Here is a 22,932-nt window from a genome sequence, read left to right on the forward strand (position 1 = left end):
ATAAAAGCTATGAAAATTTGCCAAAAATCAGAGGATAAGGGAAACGTTCCACATTTTGGTGAGCTATCAGTGTTAAATGTGTTCTACTACTGTACCAAGTTTGAAGAAGATCACTCAAAAAATGAGGGCGGGAGAGCCCCCTAAGTCCCCCCCCCTTCGGGCTGTTTTTGGGCCACCGCGCATGCGCGTCCGCCATTAACGAATTAATTTAGAAAATAACGAATTTTCGTTAATTTCGAAAATTTTTGGGGGCCAAATTCGTTATTAGCAACAAAAACGAAAAACTGCCCCCTCTAGTTTTGAAACGAGTTTAGAATCAAATTTTTCATGGATCGATCAAGCCTAGTCACTAGAGGACTTTTCTTAAGATTACCTGTCAAAAGTGATTCTATGGCTGACTACTCTGTCTGAATTTAAAATATTAATAAAGACCTGTCTCTTCCAGCACGCCTATCCATATGATTTTTAAATTATGATTTTAAATTGTGTACTGATTGTTTATATGAGCTTATGGATCTCTTCACATGGGCTGCCTGGCATGGGGCATGGGGAATCCATCACCCTATACCCACATTGTCCGATTGAACAGTCACCACATCCCACCGGGAAGTGTCGGCTGCCTAACTTCCCCTGAGTGTCTCAAAGGTAACATAGGAAGCCTTCTGTGTTGCCGCAGCGGAAGCATGTACTGGATCTTTGGTAGTTTTACGACGGAGCCCCGCCAGAAGTAGTTCAACATCGTCTGATGTGAGCTATTGAAGATCTGGTGCATGCCACCAAAACTAAGCCCGTCTGATAAGGTTGTACATGTTCTTTTAAACTGAAATCGAAACTACTTTATGTGTTATGTGTTTTTAACTGATAGTTCATGGTGTATTTTCAATATGTTGTTGTTCTCCACCTCAATCCACAGGGAGAGACAAGTAAGAAAAAATAATAGAACTGCCGCCACCGCGACCAGGTTTTCTGCCAAATTCCTTCAAAAAGAAAAAGGTGAGACAGCTTAATTGGAAAACATTTTGAAGCAATTCCCCACCTTTTGCTTACCCACTAGCTTTCCTAGAACAACAGGCAATAACCAAGTGAAACTAGATTGTTGCCATTTCAAGAGCCTTTCCCCTGGACTTTGCTCACTTCTGATCTTTTATGCTCATGTTTTATGCAAATGTGAAAGTCAACACAAGATAGAGATGAATGATGATGGTGTGAGAAATTAAGGAGGGCAACTCACTACAGGAGGGAAAGTGATGTGGTCCTCGAGGCAAGAACTGTTCCTTACTCCTGCAATAATACTGTGAGAATAATCCATTTCCCTACAAAAAAGCTGTGTGTACACTAGAAGACAATTAAAAAGATTTTCCCCAGGACATAATAAAACTCCTTTGAAGTCCCTGAAGGTAAAATTAATTCAGTGAGATTATTTTAGCAAGATTTATATTTTCCCAGGTTGTTAAGTGTCTTCAAGTTGACTTCAACTTATGACAACTCTATTGCAAGCTTTTCTTGGCAAGGTTTATTCAGAATTAGCTTGCCATTGCAAAAAAGCCAATGGGACTTTGGCCTGCTTATAGGAGTCTAGTGTCTAGATCCAGGGAAGTCATGCTCCCCCTCTATTCTGCCTTGGTCAGACCACACTTGGAATCACACTGGGTCCAATTCTGGACACTGCAATTGAAAGGAAATGTTGACAAGCTGGAAGGTGTCCAGAGGAGGGCGACTAAAATGATCAAGGGTCTGGGGAACAAACCCCATGAGGAGCTGTTTAAAGAGCTGGGCATGTTTAGCCTACAGAAGAGAAGGCTGAGAGGAGACATGATATAAATATGTGAAGGGAAGTCATAGGGAGGAGGGAGCAAGCTTGTTTTCTGTTACCCTGGAGACTAGGACACGGAGCGATGGCTTCAAATTACAGGAAAGGAGATTCCACCTGAACATTAGGAAGAACTTCCTCACTATGAGAGCTGTTCAGCAGCAGAACTCTCTGCCTCGGAGTGTGGTGGAGGCTCCTCCTTTGGAGGCTTTTAAGCAGAGGCTGGATGGCCATCTGTCGGGGGTGCTTTGAAAGCGATTTTCCTCCTTCTTGGCAGGGAGTTGGACTGGATGATTCTAAGAGTGTGGAGAAGCTATGAAAACATTTTTATTTCTCAGCTTTGGATTGTAAGCAATGATGTCATCGTAAGAGCTAAAAATTCCACCCCAAGTTCACTTCTGTTGGTGGTGTTCTTGTTGTTATTTGTTCTCAAGTCACCTTTTACTCCTGTCAATCCTATGAAAGAGAGACTTTCAAAATTCAGGTCTGTGTTTTCTTTTTTTGAATCAATCCATCTGTGATGTTAGATTCCGGTATTTTTAGTGCCTGTCATAAGAGGAGTGTCGCGGTATGCAAATATTTCGCAAGTGCTTTCACAACTCATTACTTCATTATGTTGGTGGTAGTAGTAATTGTACAAATTGTTTGTTAACATTTGCACAGTTGTTCATGGCACACAACTACAAGAGAAACGTGCTATCTCATTTACTTTTTAAGAAATTGCATGAGATTCCAGACACCCCCCAAAATGGTTCTGGAAATTAAAAAAAGATGCACGTTAGCAGTACATTGTGATTTCAGAAAGAAACCCACCTCTCTGTCTTCTTGGGCATTTTGCACATTGTTTCCTTTTTGATTAAAATGGCAAGGCATTGACAGGTAAATAGATAACACAGAAATGTTTTAAAGATATAAATATTAATGGAAAGTTTTGCAATAAAACAGACATAAATGTACATGTCTGCTGAAACATGCACCTCACTAACTCTAGCAAAGCATTGCTAATGATTTACACTCAGCTAAAAGAAGAAGACACAATATTATGTAAGGGACAGGGTGGTTAAAAAGTCATCTGGAAAAAAAGATGGATTCAAAAGATACGTCAGCATTCACTGTTATATTTGAATATGAATGGAATTATTTGCATGTGGAAATACTGCACACAAGTACTTTGCTTTGGTTGGCAATTTGAAAAGAATTTTTAAAAGGGAGACCTATAACAATATGCCAAAACGTGTGGCTGATTCTTTTTAATGTCTGTCAGACATCCCGTTTTATTAGATTTTATAAAATACATTCATTGAGTCTTTTGCACTTCCCTTCTTTGGTCATTTTTCCCTTTTCTTCAAATAATCTTACAAAAACAATATGTAATTCGTTTTTATTTTTATTTTTTTATATGTGAGGGATTTATTAAATAACTAGCTTGGGTACCCGGCATTGCCCAGATTTTTTGAAGAAGTCGTTTTTTAAATTGTACAAAATGCATAAGGTTCTACAGTCACCTATGTATCCACTCCCAAGACACCACACATATGCGGAAAATGAGGGATCGCCTAAGTAAGTAAGTAAGTAAATAAGTTTGCACGAAGACCCCATCCACACTGCCATAGGATCCAGTCTCAGAATCCAAATTAGCGGCTTAATAACTGGACTATATGTGCAGTGTAGACTCATATAATCCTGTTCAAAGCAGATAATCTGGATTCAGAAATGAGACTATGTGGTAATGTAGTTCCAGCCTAAATCATCATACATAAGCATCTATTCTGCTTTGTTCAGCAATATGTGCTCATCCATTTTTAAAAGGTTCCCAAAAGGAAAGTACGGTATGCTGTCATTTAGTCCAACTGAGAACAAAAAGGGTTTTTAAAATCCTGTCTAACCTTCTGTCAAGACTTTGTAGCAAAACTGGAATATAAGAAGGACAAAATGCCAGATGTGGTTTTTGAAGTCTCTGTTTTATATCACTATGTCACAATCAGAATGAAATATAAACACACCAGTGGTCTGTATTCTGTAAATCTCCGCTTTTGCTAAGTTTTACTAAGATTTTGAACTGCATCCTCAAGATGTTTTGGAATTGATGTATGAATGAGAGACGGATAGCATATAAAGTTCTTATTGTGGTGGAAAAAATAGCTTTTGTGGTCTGGCAGGTATCAAGTTTGGAACATGGCTATGTTACAAAAATAAATGCCAATCTTTTATGCTTCACTGATCATTACAACTCTCTAGAACAGGGGTCCTCAAACTTTTAAAGCAGAGGGCCGGTCCACAATCCGTCAGACTGTGGAGGGGCCGAATTATCATTTGGGGAAAAATACAAACAAATTCCTATGCACACTGCACATGTCTTATTTGTAGTGCAAAACAACAACAACAATGAAAGAACAATACAATATTTAAAAATGAAAACAATTGTAACCAACATTAACCTATCAGGATTTCAATGGAAAGTGTGGGCCTGCTTCTGGCCAATGAGATAGTCAGGTTAATTAGGATTGTTGTTGTTGTTGTGTGCCTTCAAGTCATTTCAGACTTTGGGCGAGCCTAAGTCTAAAATTATTTATTTATTCATTTACTACATTTATTTATTTATTTATTATTCTCACCCCAAAGGGGACTCAGAGCAGCTGAATGTACATACAATATATTGTATTATTAGCACAGCACAATATTAGCATTATATATTACTATATTGAACTATACCACTATACTGTAATATTATATGTAATATATATCATATAATTAATATTATTACATGGTATTATTAATATTATATTGTATAACATTGTAATATTTTTATCAATATTATATGTATATACAATATATTATATTATTTAAAATGATATAAAATATATTATAAAACTGAGGGCAGGGGCCAGATAAATGACCTTGGAGGGCCGCATCCGGCCCCCAGGCCTTAGTTTGGGGACCCCTGCTCTAGAAGCTCCCAATGGAAAACATGACATGGCTATTCTATTTTTATTTACAATATTTCTATCTCATTCCATATTGCAAGATCTCTGGTGGCTTTCAATAAACACAACAAATGATTAAAAATGTAGGACAATAAAATTTAAAACCATAGACATAATGTAACTATTCTTTAACATAATTTTAATATGATCGTTTCAAAAGAGTAAAGTTAAAATAACACAAAATAATGTATGTATGTGCATTGGCTGATGTCATTAGGCTCAAGGACTTTTATAAACAAATCAGGTTTTAACTTGGTGCCAGAATAAGACCACTGTCTTTTCAAGGAGGAGGATACTCCATTGCTGGGGGATCACAGTTGAGAAGGCCTTCTTTTGTGTCTTTAAACCGTGTATTAGGCCCCTTCTATACTGCCATATAAAACCCAGATTATCAGCTTTGAACTGGATTATATGGCGGTGTAGACTCATATAATCCAGTTCAAAGCAAATAATCTGGATTATCTGATTTGATAATCAGATTATATAGAATCATAGAGTTGGAAGGGACCTCATGGGCCATCTAGCCCAAGCCCCTGCCAAGAAGCAGGAATATGTCAGTGTAGAAGGGCCCAAACACTCTGCGCCATGAAGAGTGTATTGCAGTTGTCTCAGGGCGCTTCCAGACAGCATCAAAATGTGGGTTCTAAAAGTGGGGCAAAAATCCCAAGACCTAACACAAGTCCCCACACAGGCCTGTCAGTTCCGGGAAATAGTCCCCCATCATCCTCATATCTTTCTTTGAAGTGGATCAAGATGGTGGATGGATGGGAGACATCCAGCAGAAATTTTTTTAAAAAATCTCTCCGAGATGCACTAGACCTCATATGTGCACATGTGAAGATCCCAATGTACACATAAGCAGATTTCTTATCTCTCTCTTGACCCAACTGTTACTTCAAGCTGTGTTTAATATATAAGAAAGAAAGGAATGGTTGCAGAAAGTTCTAATGGCTTTCTAATTCTGCTTCCCTTTAGCCACACAGGGGGATGGGAAGGAAATCACATGTTTTGCATATGATAAACAGTCATGTGAAGGTGCACATTTTTGGGGTGGAATCGGGTTTTAAGCACACCTTTTAAACATGTGCTTTTCAGCTGTTAACCTGATTCCGCCCACACTTTCCCCAAATGTCCTTTAGTCACCCCCCTTTATTATCCAAGTCATTTCCAGGTTTTACTGCATTTGTAGAAGGACCCTATCTGAGGCTGGATCTACACTGCCCTATATCCAAGGATCTGATCCCAGATTATCCAATCTGAGCTGGATTATAAGAGTCTGCACTGCCATTTTTTTTTTTTTGCAGAAGGAACATTTAAGATCCATGTTAATACCACTCAATCAATAACGCAAAACTCTGAAACCCAAAATTATTAAATTAAATGGTCTTAGCAACTGACACCTTTGTGTTAAAGATATTAGAAGACATACTTTTAATTTGCTCCTAGAACATTTTATTAGTTCCTGTTTCAAACTTCTGACTTAGGAATTATTGTTTTAGGATAAAATTCATGCCACGCTAGAAAAACCCTAAATTTTTCCCCCATGGCCTCTTAGGCCCCATCTACACTACCATAGTTTAACAGCACTGAATGTTTTATATGAATCTACACTGGCCATGTAATGCAGTTTTTATATGACAATGCAGATGAGGCCTTCCTTTTGTTTCATGTTTGAAATTAAATATGAAACCTACAGGTGGAAAATTATGTGAATCTAGATAGCATCTGGTAGTTTTGTTTCCTTTTATAAATATTACATGAAGATGAGGTATATCATAGTATCCTTTCAATTTATATAACCAGCCAAGCAGGAATCAACAAAACAACAAAAGGGCAGAGAGGGGGGCGGAGAGGAGAAGGGAAGGGAATATACAAGTAGCCCCCCTCACTTACAAGCAACTCAAAAAGGAGGGGGGGGGGTGAGTCAACAGGAAGTGAGAGAAATCTACCCCAAGGAAAGGAGAGTCACCCCTGAAAGAGTTATCATGGGAAAATCCTTAAAGCTGGTGAACTAGCTGGGATTTCTGGGAGTTGTAAGCTAAAACACCTGGGGACCTACAGGTTGAGAACCACTGCTCTACTGGTTTAATAATCTATAATCAACCCATAGAATTGGATGCTAGAATGTTAGTTCAAAAATACTCTCCAGGTACATTTTTGAAAAATAACATCTATGAAACTTTACTGAAAGAATAAGTAGAGAAGGGAAAGTTTTGGTGACAATGTGATAGAAAGATCAGTTCTGTGAAAGAATCTTTTACTGAGCTTGCTGGATTAGGTAAACTGTTAGTGAAAAACATCGCAATAGTATTATGACCTTAAGTAATTTCTGATTTATGTTACCTATAATGGAGGAATTTTTTTTTTTTTTTTGCAAAATTTGTTCAGGCATAGGAATGGGCTGGCACTGCCTTCTCCTGACACTGAGAGTTGCCCAAGGTCACCCATGCCCAGTTTACTGGGGCAATACTGAAACCATTACAGCACAAGGTGCATAGAAAGGTTTTTATGGCCGGAATCACTGGGTTGCTGTGAGTTTTCCGGGCTTTATGGCCATGCTCCAGAAGCATTCTCTATTGACATTTCACCGACATAGATGTGGGTGAAACATCAAGAGAGAATGCTTCTGGAACACGGACATACAGCCCAGAAAACTCACAGCAACCCCATATTGTATTTGGTAATAGCTCTTGTTCAGTAGGGCTGTGATGATCGTGTGGATATTGATCTGAATTTTAAACCAGCTTTCCAAAAGTGCTGAAGCTATTTTGGGATTCAGTGCCTTCTATACTATAGCTCTTTTAAAGTGCAGACTTTACTCTTGAAGGAATTCACCATCCACTGAGATGGAAGCCAGGGGCCACCACTAAACATATTCTACAGTAGCAAAGGAGAAAAGTTGATATAAAATTAATACTAAATCAATTGCAAAAATATGAACACCAACCTCTAATGAATTATATTATTTTAGAAATATGTCAGAATTACACTTATTAGGGGTTTGAAGTGCATCTATCATGTATTTTTTGTGAGTGTTGATTTCTTTTCATTCTTTCATGCAGTACCTTGCCATATTTTGGAACTGATTGAAGCCAGGAGGTTTCAAAACTGGAACTTATTTCCAGTCATTTCTGATTTTGAAAAATATAGCCCAAGGGTACATGAAAATAATGCTTTCTAAGAGCTCCAGGCATTAAGAGCTTTTAAAGGTACATTTGGGCTATCAAGGATGTGGAGATGTCAGACAGCAATATGTAGCTTGCAGGCTACACTTTTGCCACCAAATCTAGAGAAAAAGGACAATTAACAGCATATTCAAGTAGATCTGATGAAGCACAATCAACAAGTATGAACAATGATTAGAATAATGATAGAACAAGCCTTGGAATGAATCCAAGGAGATGCAAATTAGAGTGCATATTAAGGCCTTTGTTGTGTTGACAGTAGTGTCAAGAAAAGTATATTTTTCTGTTCCATGAAGTCTTGAAAAGTACGTGTAGGAATAGTTTTTCCTCATCAGTTAGATTTGGGGGTTTTTATTTGAATGGCAGGCTATGGACAACTATAGTTCATGCTTAAACGTGAAGATACTTAAACGTGAAGGGTTAGTTCATGCTTAAACGTGAAGGGTTAGAAGGCACGATCATCAAGTTTGCAGACGACACCAAACTGGGAGGGATAGCTAACACTTCAGAAGACAGGAGCAGAATTCAAAACGATCTTGACAGACTAGAGAGATGGGCTGAAACTAACAAAATGAAGTTCAACAGGGACAAATGCAAGATACTTCACTTCGGCAGAAAGAATGGAAATCAAAGATACAGAATGGGGGACGCCTGGCTTGACAGCAGTGTGTGCGAAAAAGACCTTGGAGTCCTCGTGGACAACAAGTTAAACATGAGCCAACAATGTGATGTGGCAGCTAAAAAAGCCAATGGGATTTTGGCCTGCATCAATAGGGGAATAGCGTCTAGATCCAGGGAAGTCATGCTCCCCCTCTATTCTGCCTTGGTCAGACCACACCTGGAATACTGTGTCCAATTTTGGGCACCGCAGATGAAGGGAGATGTTGACAAGCTGGAAAGCGTCCAGAGGAGGGCGACTAAAATGATTAAGGGTCTGGAGAACAAGCCCTATGAGGAGAGGCTTAAAGAGCTGGGCATGTTTAGCCTGCAGAAGAGAAGGCTGAGAGGAGACATGATAGCCATATACAAATATGTGAGGGGAAGTCATAGGGAGGAGGGAGCAAGCTTATTTTCTGCTGCCCTGCAGACTAGGACGCGGAACAATGGCTTCAAACTACAGGAAAGGAGATTCCACCTGAACATCAGGAAGAACTTCCTCACTGTGAGAGCTGTTCGACAGTGGAACTCTCTCCCCCAGACTGTGGTGGAGGCGCCTTCTTTGGAAGCTTTTAAGCAGAGGCTGGATGGCCATCTGTCGGGGGTGCTTTGAATGCGATTTCCTGCTTCTTAGCGGGGGGTTGGACTAGATGGCCCATGAGGTCTCTTCCAACTCTACTATTCTATGATTCTATGATTCTACTCTGCTTAATGACATAAATAGAGAATACCTCTTGTAACATCACAAATGTCACTCTTTGTGACATTACAAGGGGTCATCCCTAGGTCTCAAGATTTGGCCCTAAAATCTCAGGATCTTGGGCCCCATCTACACTACCATCTAATGCAATCTGAAACTGTATTATATGGTCAGTGTAGACTTATATAATGCAGTTCAATGCATTTAAAATGAATTACATGACTGACCATATAATGCAGTTTCAAACTGCATTATATGGCATTGTGGGTGGGGTCCAGGATAGTTTTGATCTCCAGTCCTATCTAGCAGAATTTGTTTTAGTAACTAATGTTCAATTACACTAGGGAGTAAGAAATAGTAAAAAGATGATCTGGAAGAGGAATTCCATCTAGTTTAGTTGTGTAAGTATCCTTCCTGAAGAACTTCACTTGCAATTTAATTAAGTAACTTATAATAATACTAAGCTTGTTCAACTCTTGACAACATTTCTTTTCACAAGGAGGCATCCCCAAGCTTCTTGAATGTGTGGTTCCTAGTCACTGTCAAGCAGCATAACTAATACAGCTAACCTATTTTAAAATGTCTTCCAAAATAACTGAAATATTACTAATAAGGCAATTTTGTTCCATACATTATATTCCTTTTGAAATGTGGCTTCATTATGATATTGAGAAATCAGATCCCAAATTGTGGATTATATAAAATGTATAAATATAAGACTCAGCTTCATTGGGACATACGGTGAATGTGTATTTTTGTCCTCTAGTAACCCCCTTCCATGAATTATCTTGGGAGTGTTGTTCAACACACCCGAGCCCCAGGAAATTATCTCTCAAATTTCCATAATCCCCTCACAATGAACTGGGAGATGTAAGATCCGTTTTCTGTTTTTCTCTTGATATGATTGGGGCTCTCTGTGGAAATGGTCCTTCTTCCATGCCCCAAGCCACCCTTGCAACACCCACCTTCAAATGCCTATTGTGCATTTTGCACTACATCTGTTGTTTCGACAAGAGCCAAACCATTAAGCACATCATGAGCGCATTACCCAATGCCACATCACATTCCTTTTTAATTGCTCCTTCTCAGAGGCAGATCATTAAATGGACTGACACTTCAAATGCTCCAATGACAATTTATTGACTGCCCTGCCACCATGAAGAACCAACCAGCAATGATGTTGTATGAAGTCCTGAGCCAATCAGGACATGGATCCTAGCTCGACAGTTTCTGAGCCAATCAGGAGCAAGTATGGCTTTCTTGAAATAGCTAGCAAAAGAAATAAAAATGCCCTGTATTTGCGAGTGCTTTCTTCACTACATCCTTCTTGGCAATTGAGAATAAAACCTTTGCTTTTGCCTTTCGACTGCCTGTGTCTCATTAAGCCTTTTGGGAAGCTAGGCATACCAGGACCCCGAACATGTGGTTTTGGCAAAGCTCAAATCACTCAACACGAAATAGAAAACCACCTTAATTATTTGGAACTTTTACTGCATAACTGCACTACTGAATTCAGCTGGGTATCTGGATGCCCAGGTTACACCGGAGGTGCCCTAGGCCATTTTAGATTGGAATCATAGAATCATAGTATTGGAAGAGACATCATGGGCCATTCAGTCCAACCCCCTGCCAAGAAGCAGGAAGACCACATTCAAAGCACCCCCGAAAGATGGCCATCCAGCCTCTGCTTAAAAGCCGCCAAAGAAGGCGCCTCCACCACAGATTGGGCACAGTTTCAATCCATTCCTCAAGTCATGGTAATTTCATTACATCCAGACTGTACTCAACCCAACACAAGCTTTATTTTTAATGCTTCCATAAGGTCATGCAAACAGTTGATATGAAACCTATCTTGCAACAACTGCAATAATAGTCACCTATTTGTTTTGGGGTACAATTTAAGAAGTTTATCATCACTTTTAAACTTCTAAATACTTCTGTAACGACATGCAATCAAAAATGAAAAAAAAAATCTAAAGCCTAAAATCAAGTTAAAGATAGTCTGTCCGTATGACTTCTGCACAAGAACACATATTTGTCCAACATATTAGCACTTCATGATCTTCCAAGGGCTCATCTAAATCAGGGAGTTCAGCACTAATGGCTCTCTGTCTGAAAATACCCTCAGCTTTGCTTCTTGCTGCCATGTGCATATTGTTTACTTATCCATGCATCCCACGCAGGATGCTGAGTGACTGAGTTTTAGAAGAAAGTATTGGAAAATATATTTAAATCATTAAGTGCATAATGAAGCAAGGGCAAGGCATAATGCTTACTGGAAGTCAGCTTAAGTATTGGTACTGTGGTGTTTAAATGTTCAATAAAATGAGGCGGACAACAATCAATATTGCTTCATCCCTCCCCACCCTGAAAACATGTCCTTCTCTTGCAAAATACCTCCTCTGTACTCAATATGTTCAGTTCTTTTCTATGTTATATTGCCTTCAACCAGACTAAGAATTTATGTGGTTTTTTTTTGCATATATAGGAAATATATGCAATACGAATGAACCCGAATGACAATATTATAGAACCATTATATATGAAATGTAGTATACCGGTACAGTAGAGTCTTACTTATCCAACATAAAAGGGTGGCAGAATGTTGGATAAGCAAAAATATTGGAAAATAAGGAGGGGTTAAGGAAAAGCCTATTAAATGTCAAATTATATCATGATTTTACAAATTAAGCACCCAAATATCATGTCTTACAAGTCTGCCACTTGTTTGGGAGTGTGGCTGTACTTGTGTTGTTGTTGGGCATGTTGCTCCACTGCGTGTTTCTGTCTAGAGAAACAGCTGTGGATCCGGGTGGGAGACAAAATGCATTGGATAATACAAAATGTTGGATAAGCGAAGGTTGGATAAGCGAGACTCTACTGTATTTGTAAAACTGAAGTCCATTATAGATAAGGCACCAACAAGCTATAATAGCTTACAAATATAGTATCTGTCGTTGAGCCTTTGAAATCAGTCAGAAAGTACTACTGTATATACTATCTCTTATAAATAAAAATACAGTAGAGTCTCGCTTATCCAACATCACTTATCCAACGTTCTGGATTATCCAACGCATTTTTGTAGTCAATGTTTTCAATATATTGTGATATTTTGGTGCTAAATTCATGAATAGAGTAATTACTACATAACATTACTGCATATTGAACTATTTTTTCTGTCAAATTTGTTGCCTAACATGATGTTTTGGTGCTTCATTTGTAAAATCATAACCTAATTTGATGTTTAATATGCTTTTCCTTAATGCCTCCTTATTATCCAACATATTCGCTTATCCAACATTCTGCCGGCCCGTTTATGTTGGATAAGTGAGACTCTACTGTACATTTAATTTAAAATACAGGATGTATTTTTCAATTATCTGATTTAGTACCTTCAATAGCTACTGCTTTGCCTTGTTATTCCATTGCCTTTATTTACATTTGCCTACCAGGTAGACTCAGATACCTAAAGGCTCTCTCCCAGTTCTTTAAGTGTAGAAACCACAAGCTTTCTGTGCTATGACACACAGTTCTGGAATTTTCTTGGTTAGTCCCAAACAGACTAAACCCATTCCATCAATTACCAGGTGGTAAGTCAAGACAAAGGTAAATCCGAAAATAACCTCAATGACGAAGCAGGCAGATGATAACATAGTACATGTTACAATGTTGAGAAGGCAGACACAAAGCTGCAACAAATGACAGGCCACCAATCATCATGGTATCCATACCATTGGATTATAACCTTTTTCTGTGGTTACTGTGTTTTGGTTGTTGTGCAGCAATAACTACACATAAAACAAATAAATATGCAGGTGTTTTCGAAGCAGTAAAGCAGTAAAACCAACAAAAATTCTGTGGCAATTGGCGAGTGACTATGGGGACAGGACTGTGAAATCCTACTGCTTAAATTGGTATATGTCAAACTGCTATCCATGGTTTCATTTATAAATGCCTGACAAAATGTATCATCTCTAGGCATTTTCTAGGTCTCCCAGCAGGACTCCATGGTATTCTCAGTCCTTCATTTCAATAGAGTTCACTATTATCCAGTTTTCTGCATCCATGTGAAGTCCGAGTTTAGGGGGCATACTATTATATCTTCTTTAGTGAGGCCCACTTCATTCGAAGGAGATAACAAACACATTACCATGGCCTTTGCCACCTGATGGTGATTTTAACCATAGATTTTTACTACTGCCTGTTGTATTTAAGATCTTGCCATTTTAATAATATTTCAATCTATTTTCCAAACCAGTATAACAGTAATCTAACAGAAAAACAACAAAATAAGAACATTTTGAATAAAAATACATGAAGATTTCAAATAAAAATATTTACTCATATTTGTGTGGATCTTTTGCAGCAGGACTTTGTGTGGGTCTGTTTCAGCAGGATAGTCAAAATGCTTCATAATGCTTGGGGTTTACTCAAAATCACAATAATATAAGCTCAGCTGAAATGTACAAAAAAGATCAGAGGAGGTACCACCAAGTCCATGAGATCACTGGCATGCTTAGTTAGGGGAAAGGTCAAGGAAACTATTAGGAAATGGGAGAGGTTTTTTTTCCAGCAAATGAATGCTCTTCCCAAACAAGAAAAACAAAATGCCAAAAGGAAACACAAGCAGATAAGGAATATTTTAAAGAGTGTTTTGAGAAGCATATTGCTAACCTTATTAAGAACAATAAATAAATAAAAGTATTAAATATATTGGAAGCTATCTAGGCAATGACTGGGAGGATATCTGGACATCTAGATGGCAAGCAAGCTAAAGAAATTGTAGCTAAAGAGAAGGCTAAGAGGATGATAGAGAGATTTAACTATATGTATATCTATCCTGAAGAAATCGTAGGGTAGTGACTGGAATTATACTTTCAGAAATTATTTGTTCTTCAATTCGATAAACAAATACAATCCCAGACCACAACAACAAACTGAAACAAAAAATATTACCTAGCCCAGGTACTTTCCATCTAAGAATTCTTTAAAACTTCAAGTGTGAAACTGCAGATGTTCTAACAAAATAATATTTCTCTAAAATACTTGTCTTTGCTCAATATAAGGAGATCCCGAGTCTTGATCAGGGAAATATGCTTTATACTTTAATACCACTCTGTACTGCATCTGAAGAAGTCAATTTATATTCATGAAAGCTCATACTAAAATAAAAACCAGTTGAGTTTACGGGAGAAAAGCAGAATAAAAATAAATTAATAAACAAATTACTGTATATACTCAAGTATAAGCCAACCTGAATATAAGCTGAGACACCTAATTTTACCACAGAAAACTGGGAAAACTTATTGACTCAAGTATAAGCCGAGGGTGAGAAATGCAGCAGTTACTGGTAAATTTCAAAATAAAAATAGATAGCAATAAAATATTAATTGAGGCATCAGTAAGTTAAATATTTTTGACTGTTTACCATATTTCAAAGAAAAACAGTAAACTAGCTCTGTAAGTGGAAAAGGAGGGTCAACAAAAACAATATGGTATTAACAATAACATAATAGTAATAATAATAAAACTTCATTTGTATCCCGGCCTATCTATCTCCCCATGGGGACACAGGCCGCCTTTCAACATAGTAACAGGCAAACATTCAATGCCTTTATAAACAATGCAGAGCTAGATATACATCTATAATTATATCTACTCATTTCACATATGCATTTCCCCCTGAAATGTTTGCAAATCCTCTCTCTATATATGTGCATTTCCTTCCTGCAATATTTGCAAGCCCTATATATCTATGTTTATATCTATCTAGACATCTCTCTCTGTGTGTGCATACATTTCCCTCCTGCAATATTAGCAAGCCCTATATATCTATATTCATATCTATCTATCTATCTATCTAGACATCTCTATATATAGATAATTGTATCTGTATAGGATTTGCAAAGACTTGGAAACATGTGAGGCGAGAAGTCATATATAAAAAGAAAGTATACACATAGATACAGACATACAGGTACACGGAAATCTCTAGATATCTATATGTATATAGGATTTGCAAAGACTTGCAAACATAAGAGAGGAAATTTATATATAAAATTAATGTAGATAGATAGATACAGATATATAGGTGCATAGGCATTGCAAAGACTTGCAGGGGAAAATGCCTATATATCTGTAGCAGTGATTAACAAATATTTCAGGGGGAAATGCTTTTATAAGATTAATGGGTATATAAATATTCTTCTTCCTGACTTGCAAGGGCTTCTTTCCCTTTTCAAAAAATTCTCTTGGTTAAGAGTGAGGGAGGCTTTGGAAAAGTAAACACACTGCTAAGGGAGGAGAGAAATATATCATCTATTGCAAGCTATGGCCTCCGGACTCCGCTGCTGGCTTGACCTTGACCAGATTATAAGCCGGGGGAGGCTTTTCCAGCTCATAAAAAGGCCTGAAAAACTCAGCTTATCTTCGAGTATATATGGTAGTAATAATAATAATAATAATAATAATAATAATAATAATAATAATAATAATAATAATAACAACAACTATATGACAGCAATTCTTAGCAACAGCTGTGACTTTTTGTTCCCACCCTCTATTATTTTTAAAATTCCCAGATACCAATGATGAAAAAGGTTCATGTCAGTCTTTTTGGGCACACCCTCAATGATGTGTTTTCTGACATAGGCTGTAATGTTTTGAATGCCAGGCTATTGCAAGATGGGTGTAGGAAAAGTAAAGGCAAAGAAAATTCTTCCCCTCCTCCTTTTAATTACAGCTTCAATGTTCACAATTTAAAAAACACTTTGCAGTGAGATATTACAATAATATCACTGGGGGAGAAGAGTGGTATATAAAATAAATAAATAAATAAATAAATAAATACTCTAAAAAACAATACATAACTACCAATGAAATGGTAGAGAAGAGACTATTTCAAAACATAGAACTACAACATAAACTTCAACCAACTTTTCTCCCTGTTAACAAAAAAAGGAAAACACTATGTCCATCAATCAAATCCCCCCTCCCCACAAAAAAGAAAAGAAATTAAAAGAAAACGAATTATTGTTGAGGTGACAACAGCCAGCAGTGCCCATCAAAAGTGAAAGACCATAGCTGAAAGAGCCCTGCGTAAAGCAAGAATAGACCAATTTCTTGTAAAAACACAATTCCTTTTGGAAAGGGACACTAAAACCCACTTCCTTCAAACTGATCTTGGTAAATGGGTCCCTAGATATTGTTGGACAAGACTACTCAAATTGGTCATGTTGGATGTAAATTCTGAAAGCACAGGTCTGAAAATGTCGAGGAATCTACATTTTAGATGTCTAGGTCCAGAGAACATTTGAGGGTAGTTTGAAGAACTGTAACATCTCGGAGGGCTATCTTCTTCCATCCCACATAATACATTACAATTGATAAAGGGAGCACACAAAGATAGCAGAACAGTGTTTAAAAAACTTTTTGAGGATGGGTCTTTTATTTAATTTCAATAGTACCGTACATGCAACAGGGTCTAGTGGCTTTTAAAGTACTTGAGTGAGAGAATCAGAACATATTTTAAAGAAAGTTCTACAAGAAAGGAGCTAGAATATAGACTTTATAAGAATTTGAAAGATATAAAACACTAATTCTCTTTTGTAAGGCAATCCATGTTTTTAAAAGCCCCCTAAGTTATTTGCAGATTTTCGATGAAAAAGCACTGAACAGTGATATAAAACATGCAGTACAAGTAGTTAATGAATATTTCATTATTATTCCAGTAAAGGCTTTTAGAAGAACATGTTTAAAATATGTAGAGGTGTCTTTTTTAACCACAAAAGAAAGAACAATAGCATCTTCCCTTCTAATTATGACATAGATATGAACAACATCACTTGACATTCAACATACAAGTGGCATGAGCACGGAACTTTTAAAAACTGTATATGCAATTATCAAATTAAGTACTTTTGCACAACCTAAAAAGATTTTTTTTGTACAACATACAACCTGCCAGGTTATTTTTATGGCACTGTAAATATAAAATTTTTAATTGGTTTTGTTCTAAAATAACCTCTAGGGGACAGAGACCCCATCTACACTGCCATATAAAATCCAGATTATCTGCTTTAATGATCTGGATTATATGGCAGTACAGAAGAGGCCAGATAGAGCATTTCCCCCACATGTGCAGGCTTCCTGGACCCACAAGAGGGGGAAAACATTTTTGATTTTTCCAGTTTTATTTCCAAAAGGCCTCTAAGGGCATGTAGGCATCACTTCAGTTCACTTCTTGTTGTTAAAAAGTGACTCTTTTGGCCCTAAAAGAGCCCAGAAAGCAAATGCATGGTGATATGCTTTCTATTCTCTTGGAGGCATCTAGGGCACTAGGTAGGTATATTTGGGGGGGGGGGGATTTTGTGCCCCAGAGGCCTCATATATACAGATATATCTGTATCTATCTCTCTTTACAGAGATAGTGATATATATATATATATATATATAAATAAAATAAAATTTATTTATATAAATAAAAAAAAAAGAGTGGTTGCAGTGTGGTCCTTAAATGGGGTTAATGCCTTCCTCAGTTGCCCACTCCTGTTCCAGAATCACTATTTCCAACAAATGATAGGTATGTTTTACATTAGTCCAGAGTTTGAACTCTGATCATCAGTCTGCCTTCCGCTGATTCATGGTTTGTTAGAAGAATGTATTTGATAACAAAAGCCTGAGTCATTAATACTCATATGCCTAAATTGCTATTTCTAGCACTTAATAGCTAGAACAGCTGTGCGCAGGCCATCTTTTTTCTATACCAGAAATAGCGTCTATTTAGGAAGATGTGTCAGGTACGTGGACAATGTGATAGGGAAAACTGGTCCCTATTATTTATGGTTTAGTTGGAGGAGGGGGGAAAACACCAAAGTGCGTAACAATGTGACAATACAGGGCAGAGTTTTGCCTGAACATTTTGAGGATTGCAGTGCTCTTTATGTTGCTTATTATTCAGAAATGGGTGAGGCAGACCTATGAAGTTGTTGTCATCCCCCACCCCACCCCCCCCAGTAGATTTTGCCATGTTTATTTATGTGGTTGCTGGAAGACTTTGGAAGAATAGAAAGACTCAGTGGGGTGTGAAGATGTATAATGGTCAGGGTAGACTGAACTTGGCATGTGACAGATGGGGCATATAGCCACATAGAAGACTGACAGGCACAGTTCTTACAACTAGACTTCAAAATGTGACAGAGGGAGGGTTGCAGAAAATGCCCCCATCCCAGATCAAACCATCACCATTCCTCCCAGAACTTGCAGCTTCCCTTACCTGTGATGTTGCCACAGTGTGCATTGTCTTGTCCCTTCTGCCAGCAGCAAAGGATGTGAAACAGGGACAGTGACACACCTGCAAGTGAAACTACACATTACAGGAAGAGACGGAAGAATGTGGCACACAATGTTATCTTCAGCTGCTGCCACATGTCTGCCATGATTTGCAGTTTAGTGTACAGTGTGTATTTCCAACAATCCCTTTGCAGAGAATCAGACTGACGTGTTTATGGTTCAACATGAGTTCTCTCAATATGTGGAGTTTGTTTCCAAATGGCATCAAATATCCCCCGTAATAAATTGAAAAATGAGTTTTAAGTGGCTAGGAGTAGAATAAATCAATTTTATATCAAAAGAATGTATATTCTCAGCAATTTTTTTCAATTCCTGTAAACTTTGTTTGGATGAATTTGAAACCTTCTGGAAACAAGCTCTACATATGTAGCAGATATCATTTTTGGCTTTCATACCTGCACAGTCCTTGATGTTATAATGTTGTTCCTGTATAACATCAGGAACATAGGAGAGAGCATGGACTCCCATATTTTGAGGTAAAGACATTATCAACTGCAATTAATGTTTATATGGATTATATGTAAGATTTCCTATAGCCATATATGTCTTTAAAAACCTCATTTTACCTGCCAATATTATTAATATTTGTTGTTAACTATCCAAACCACAGAATAAACTTGGGTTTGGTGCCAACATAGTGAATTTAGATTAGCACTAGTTAAAAGTTATGTAAGCTTACTATTAGAAAATACACATTTCCAACATTACTTTTGCTTTGCTCAAGTGCAGGCATGCATCTTACTTATTAGACTGAACTCCTAAACTGCCTAAAAGCCAAAGCTCTCTGAAGCACCTTCTGTTTATTGGCTTGCTTTAAGACAAATTTATTATAACTCCTATATTTTGAATTTTAAAATGATCAACCAGAATGAATTAGCCACCAGTAATACCCCAGATATTAGGTATTGCTGTTCTAGCAGTCTTTGGTTTAAGAGCTAAATTAAATCTTGTAGGCAAAATTCCTCCCAAAATGGAGATGTTGTTTGCAACTTAAGATTCTTAAATTAGAGCTCTGATACTCAGTTGACTATTGTCTGGGAGGAAAAGTACATACTGAGGCACAAAGTGATTAAATAGTTCATTCTCACAGACAGGAGGAGTTAACGGGATCAAATGAATAGGCATACTTAGCAAAATCTCATTTAGTATTTAGATCTCTATAGCAGACAGTGAAGATGGGTGTTGCTTGCTACAAACCACAGTAGAAAGGCGAAAGTATGTGGGATGTGACAGATTTGAAATATTATTTCCAAAGAAAATACATTTGAGGGTTCGAATGCTTTTTGTAAACAAAATCATAATCATAACCAACCCAAGGGCTCTGAAGATAATAGCAATTCATCTAGTTGCATGGGACAATTGAATACCAGTTAATTAAAGGAATCCAGATGGCAATATCCTTTAACAAAAAATGGTGACCCTTAATGAAGCAAGGATTATTCAGAACTTATAGCTTTCCTGAGAAAATGAATAAAAACTATACAGAAAAATGTTTTCTGTTGTTAGCTTTTTTTTGTTGGCCACAAAAACATTTTGAATAACTATTTTTTAAAAATATTTTTATAAAAACTCTCATAACTGGATAGGGCACTACATAGTCTAGGATTAGAATTACTGTACATCACTGATACTGTCTTATTCTAATGGGTTTGATGTGTAAAGCTAAATCAGATCAGTAGTCTACACCTACATTATTTTCTAGCCTCTGAAAAGCTAATTCTGATGTGGAAGAGAAATATTGTTTAGTCATGAAATATCAGTCAGCATTGTATCATAATCCAAAACTGTGCAGAGAGGAAAACTAATGGATTTTGTTCTGTAAATGGGGTTTCTTAGTAATATCACATGTTTAAAATTTGTGTCATGGGAGAATATTAGAGGATTCCTGCTTCTGCTGATAAAAAACAAATGAAACTTTCATTACAGCCCTACTGCAGCTTGCTTAATGTGTATCTGTTACTATACAATAAGAGTGGAATTTAATCCTGTAATCCTAAAGGGAGAACTCAGAGATATTCCCTGATAAAAACAGAAGGACCTAACCTTGGAATGAATATGCACAGGATTGGGGTGTAAGAAAAATATTATATCATAATTGTACTAAATTTTCACAGCTCAAATAGGCAAACATAACATATGTATACAGTAGAGTCTCAATTATCCAGCATAAACGGGCCGGCAGAACGTTGGATAAGCGAATATGTTGGATAATAAGGAGAGATTAAGGAGAAGCCTATTAAACATCAAATTAGGTTATGATTTTACAAATTAAGCACCAAAACATCATGTTTTACATCAAATTTGACAGAAAAAGTAGTTCAATATGCAGTAATGCTATGTAGTAATTACTGTATTTACGAATTAAGCCCCAAAATATCACGATGTATTGAAAACATTGACTACAAAAATGCGTTGGATAATCCAGAACGTTGGATAAGCGAGTGTTGGATAAGTGAGACTCTACTGTATATATGTATGTGTGTGTGTGTGTGTGTGTGTGTGTGTATATATATATATATATATATATATATATATATTAACAATGCCCCTCATTAGCATTTTTGAACCATGTGATATTAGCTAGGAGGTAAAGGAGTTAATGAAAACAGCACCCCACTCAATAAAGTGAAGTAAAGCCAAAGTAGTTCAGAGGCATAGTGAAAATACTGAAAAAAGCTTTTTTTATCAGATTTTAAAAATGCAAACAGCCAGTTTTCCAGCATTGCCATTTCTCATTGCACAATTTTCCATTCAAGATGTTCTATTAGACTAGTAAATTTTGTGTTATTTTAGCAGGATGTCACAACTTCTAAAGCTCCAACAACAAAAAGAAATGTGAGTTACAAACGGCTTAAACTAGGTGGATGTACAGTCCCCCCCCCACCCACTCATGTTGATCACAAGCGTATTGTAAAATTTTCCTAGCAATCAAAAATGTTTGATGGTTACATGAATGCTATTCTCGCTTTGCCCCATCGTGTCAAAACACAGCAGGAGTTAAACTTCCCTTATGCTGGGGCTGTTGTTGTATGCCTTCAAGTCATTTCTGACCAATGGCTAACCTTATATTGATTTGCATCCCTGATCCTCGCTCTAAGAGGGGAAAAGTAGCCATTGAAACATAATAAAAAAATAATGAAGCCAAATCTTGTACACAACAGAAAAGGCAAAATTCTGATAACCCAGAAAGAAGACGTACATTTTGTATTTGAGCCAAAAACGAACATCTGATTTATTTCACTTACCAGTGGTATCCATTTCCCCTTTCTTCACAAAGCCAGAAGGGAAAAACAGCCAAAGCTTCACTCCTTTCTCTCTCGCTCTCTCTTTTTTTCTCTCTCTCAGTGCACTCTGCCTGTCTCTGACAGTTAGACCTTGCTGGCAGGGAGTGCATGCACTGATTACAGCAGACATCGCCAGGGAAATGTATATCTCAAAGGATGACAAACAGCCATTAGCTCCATTATCAGCACACTGTACAAGCCTATCAAAGAGATACGTAAATTCCCCCAAGGTTTTCACTTTGGGGAGGAGAGGAGAATGTGATCACATAGAAATCCACACCCTAATGTGGTGGGATCAACTGCCCAATTCTGAGAGTAAGAACGTTCTTAAAATAGCAGGTTCAGAATTTCAGGAGATAATTTTTTAAGAAGCAAAAGTAAAGTTGGAAAGATCAGAGCTGCAATGAAAGATGCTTGAAAATGTGTATGCCCTTGGGTACCAAGCAGGGTGCTAACCACAGCTCTTAAAGAATAAACGTTTCATCATTCTTTACGTCCGAAGAACAAAGTCTTGGGGAAAGTCCACACACTTGAGGTACAATTCTTCATTAACTTTCTTCCTTAATAAAGCAACACATTTTAACAATTTCCTTCACCCTGTGAGAAAGTGTTCAAAATCTGTATAGTTTTTACAGACTGTTCACATTTTAGGTCTTACTTTGTCAAAATTCACAAATAGTTAGTTTCTGCAAAAAAGAGGAAACAAAACAGCCTTTTCTAGGCAGAAAGTTCTGCATACAAATATTGTTTTCTGCACAAAAAGGGCTTTTCCCTGCCCATAAGAAGCAGTTTTCTGTATGAAACAGCTACATGCAAATTGTGTATACAGTAAGTCCCCAAATACAGGCTTTTTGGTGCAAAAATTATTTATTTTAGCACAGAAAACACAGCCTGTTTTCTGCACAAAACACTCATATGTGAATTTTAGGGATTTTAGAGAAATTAACATCCCATTTTAGTG

The 22,932-nt window shown here is 37.3% G+C and overlaps 1 protein-coding gene across 5 annotated transcripts in view; it reads right to left on the minus strand.

Annotated features, from left to right (window-relative positions):
- The window catches only part of phactr2 (phosphatase and actin regulator 2), a 135,670-nt gene that overhangs the window by 73,568 nt on the left and 39,170 nt on the right, over nt 1-22,932 (minus strand). For 2 of the 5 annotated variants that reach the window (XM_062977816.1, XM_062977790.1), the window contains exons 1-2: nt 21,933-21,960; nt 18,611-18,700 (exon numbers count right to left, since the gene is read on the minus strand). The exons of 1 other annotated variant lie outside the window; for it this stretch is intronic. In XM_062977816.1, coding sequence (XP_062833886.1) covers nt 18,611-18,700; nt 21,933-21,945 — 103 coding nt within the window. In that variant the 5' untranslated portion in view covers nt 21,946-21,960. Of the gene's footprint in view, nt 1-18,610; nt 18,701-21,932; nt 22,134-22,932 lie in introns of those variants that run through there. 2 more of the 5 variants (XM_062977795.1, XM_062977801.1) reach the window with 2 other exon arrangements.

This window comes from Anolis carolinensis, chromosome 1, assembly GCF_035594765.1.
Source record: "Anolis carolinensis isolate JA03-04 chromosome 1, rAnoCar3.1.pri, whole genome shotgun sequence".
NCBI classification, from domain to species: Eukaryota; Metazoa; Chordata; class Lepidosauria; order Squamata; family Dactyloidae; genus Anolis; species Anolis carolinensis.